Genomic DNA, 281 nt, shown 5'->3' on the forward strand with positions numbered 1-281 from the left:
GCGCCCGCTACCAAGCGGGGCACGACGGGGAGCTGGACCTGGCCCGCTGCCCCGCGCTGCCGGGAGGCAGCTTCTGCGGCCTGGAGCCCATGGGGCTGCTCTGGGCTTTGCAGCCCCAGAAGCCCTTCTGGTATATGGTGAAGAAGGACATGCAGCGACCCATCCTCCTGCAGCTGGAGGTGTTTGATGGCCACGGGGACCCCCCTGGGCAGCTGCTGGCCCAGGCGCAGCACGAGCGGGCGTTCCTGCGCGATGGGGTGCGGAGAGTCCCGGTGCGAGAC

At 70.1% G+C, this 281-nt stretch overlaps 1 protein-coding gene across 1 annotated transcript in view; it reads left to right on the plus strand.

Moving 5' to 3' along the window:
* Positions 1-5: 5 nt before the first annotated feature.
* LOC104407283 (acyl-coenzyme A thioesterase 4-like) overlaps positions 6-281 on the plus strand; it is a gene marked incomplete at its 5' end in the record, with an annotated part of 4,413 nt that continues 4,137 nt past the window's right edge. The window contains 1 exon segment of the mRNA XM_010016520.1: positions 6-280. Coding sequence (XP_010014822.1) covers positions 6-280 — 275 coding nt within the window.

The sequence above is a fragment of the Nestor notabilis genome, unplaced genomic scaffold (assembly GCF_000696875.1).
Source record: "Nestor notabilis isolate BGI_N333 unplaced genomic scaffold, ASM69687v1 scaffold21126, whole genome shotgun sequence".
NCBI lineage: Eukaryota > Metazoa > Chordata > Aves > Psittaciformes > Psittacidae > Nestor > Nestor notabilis.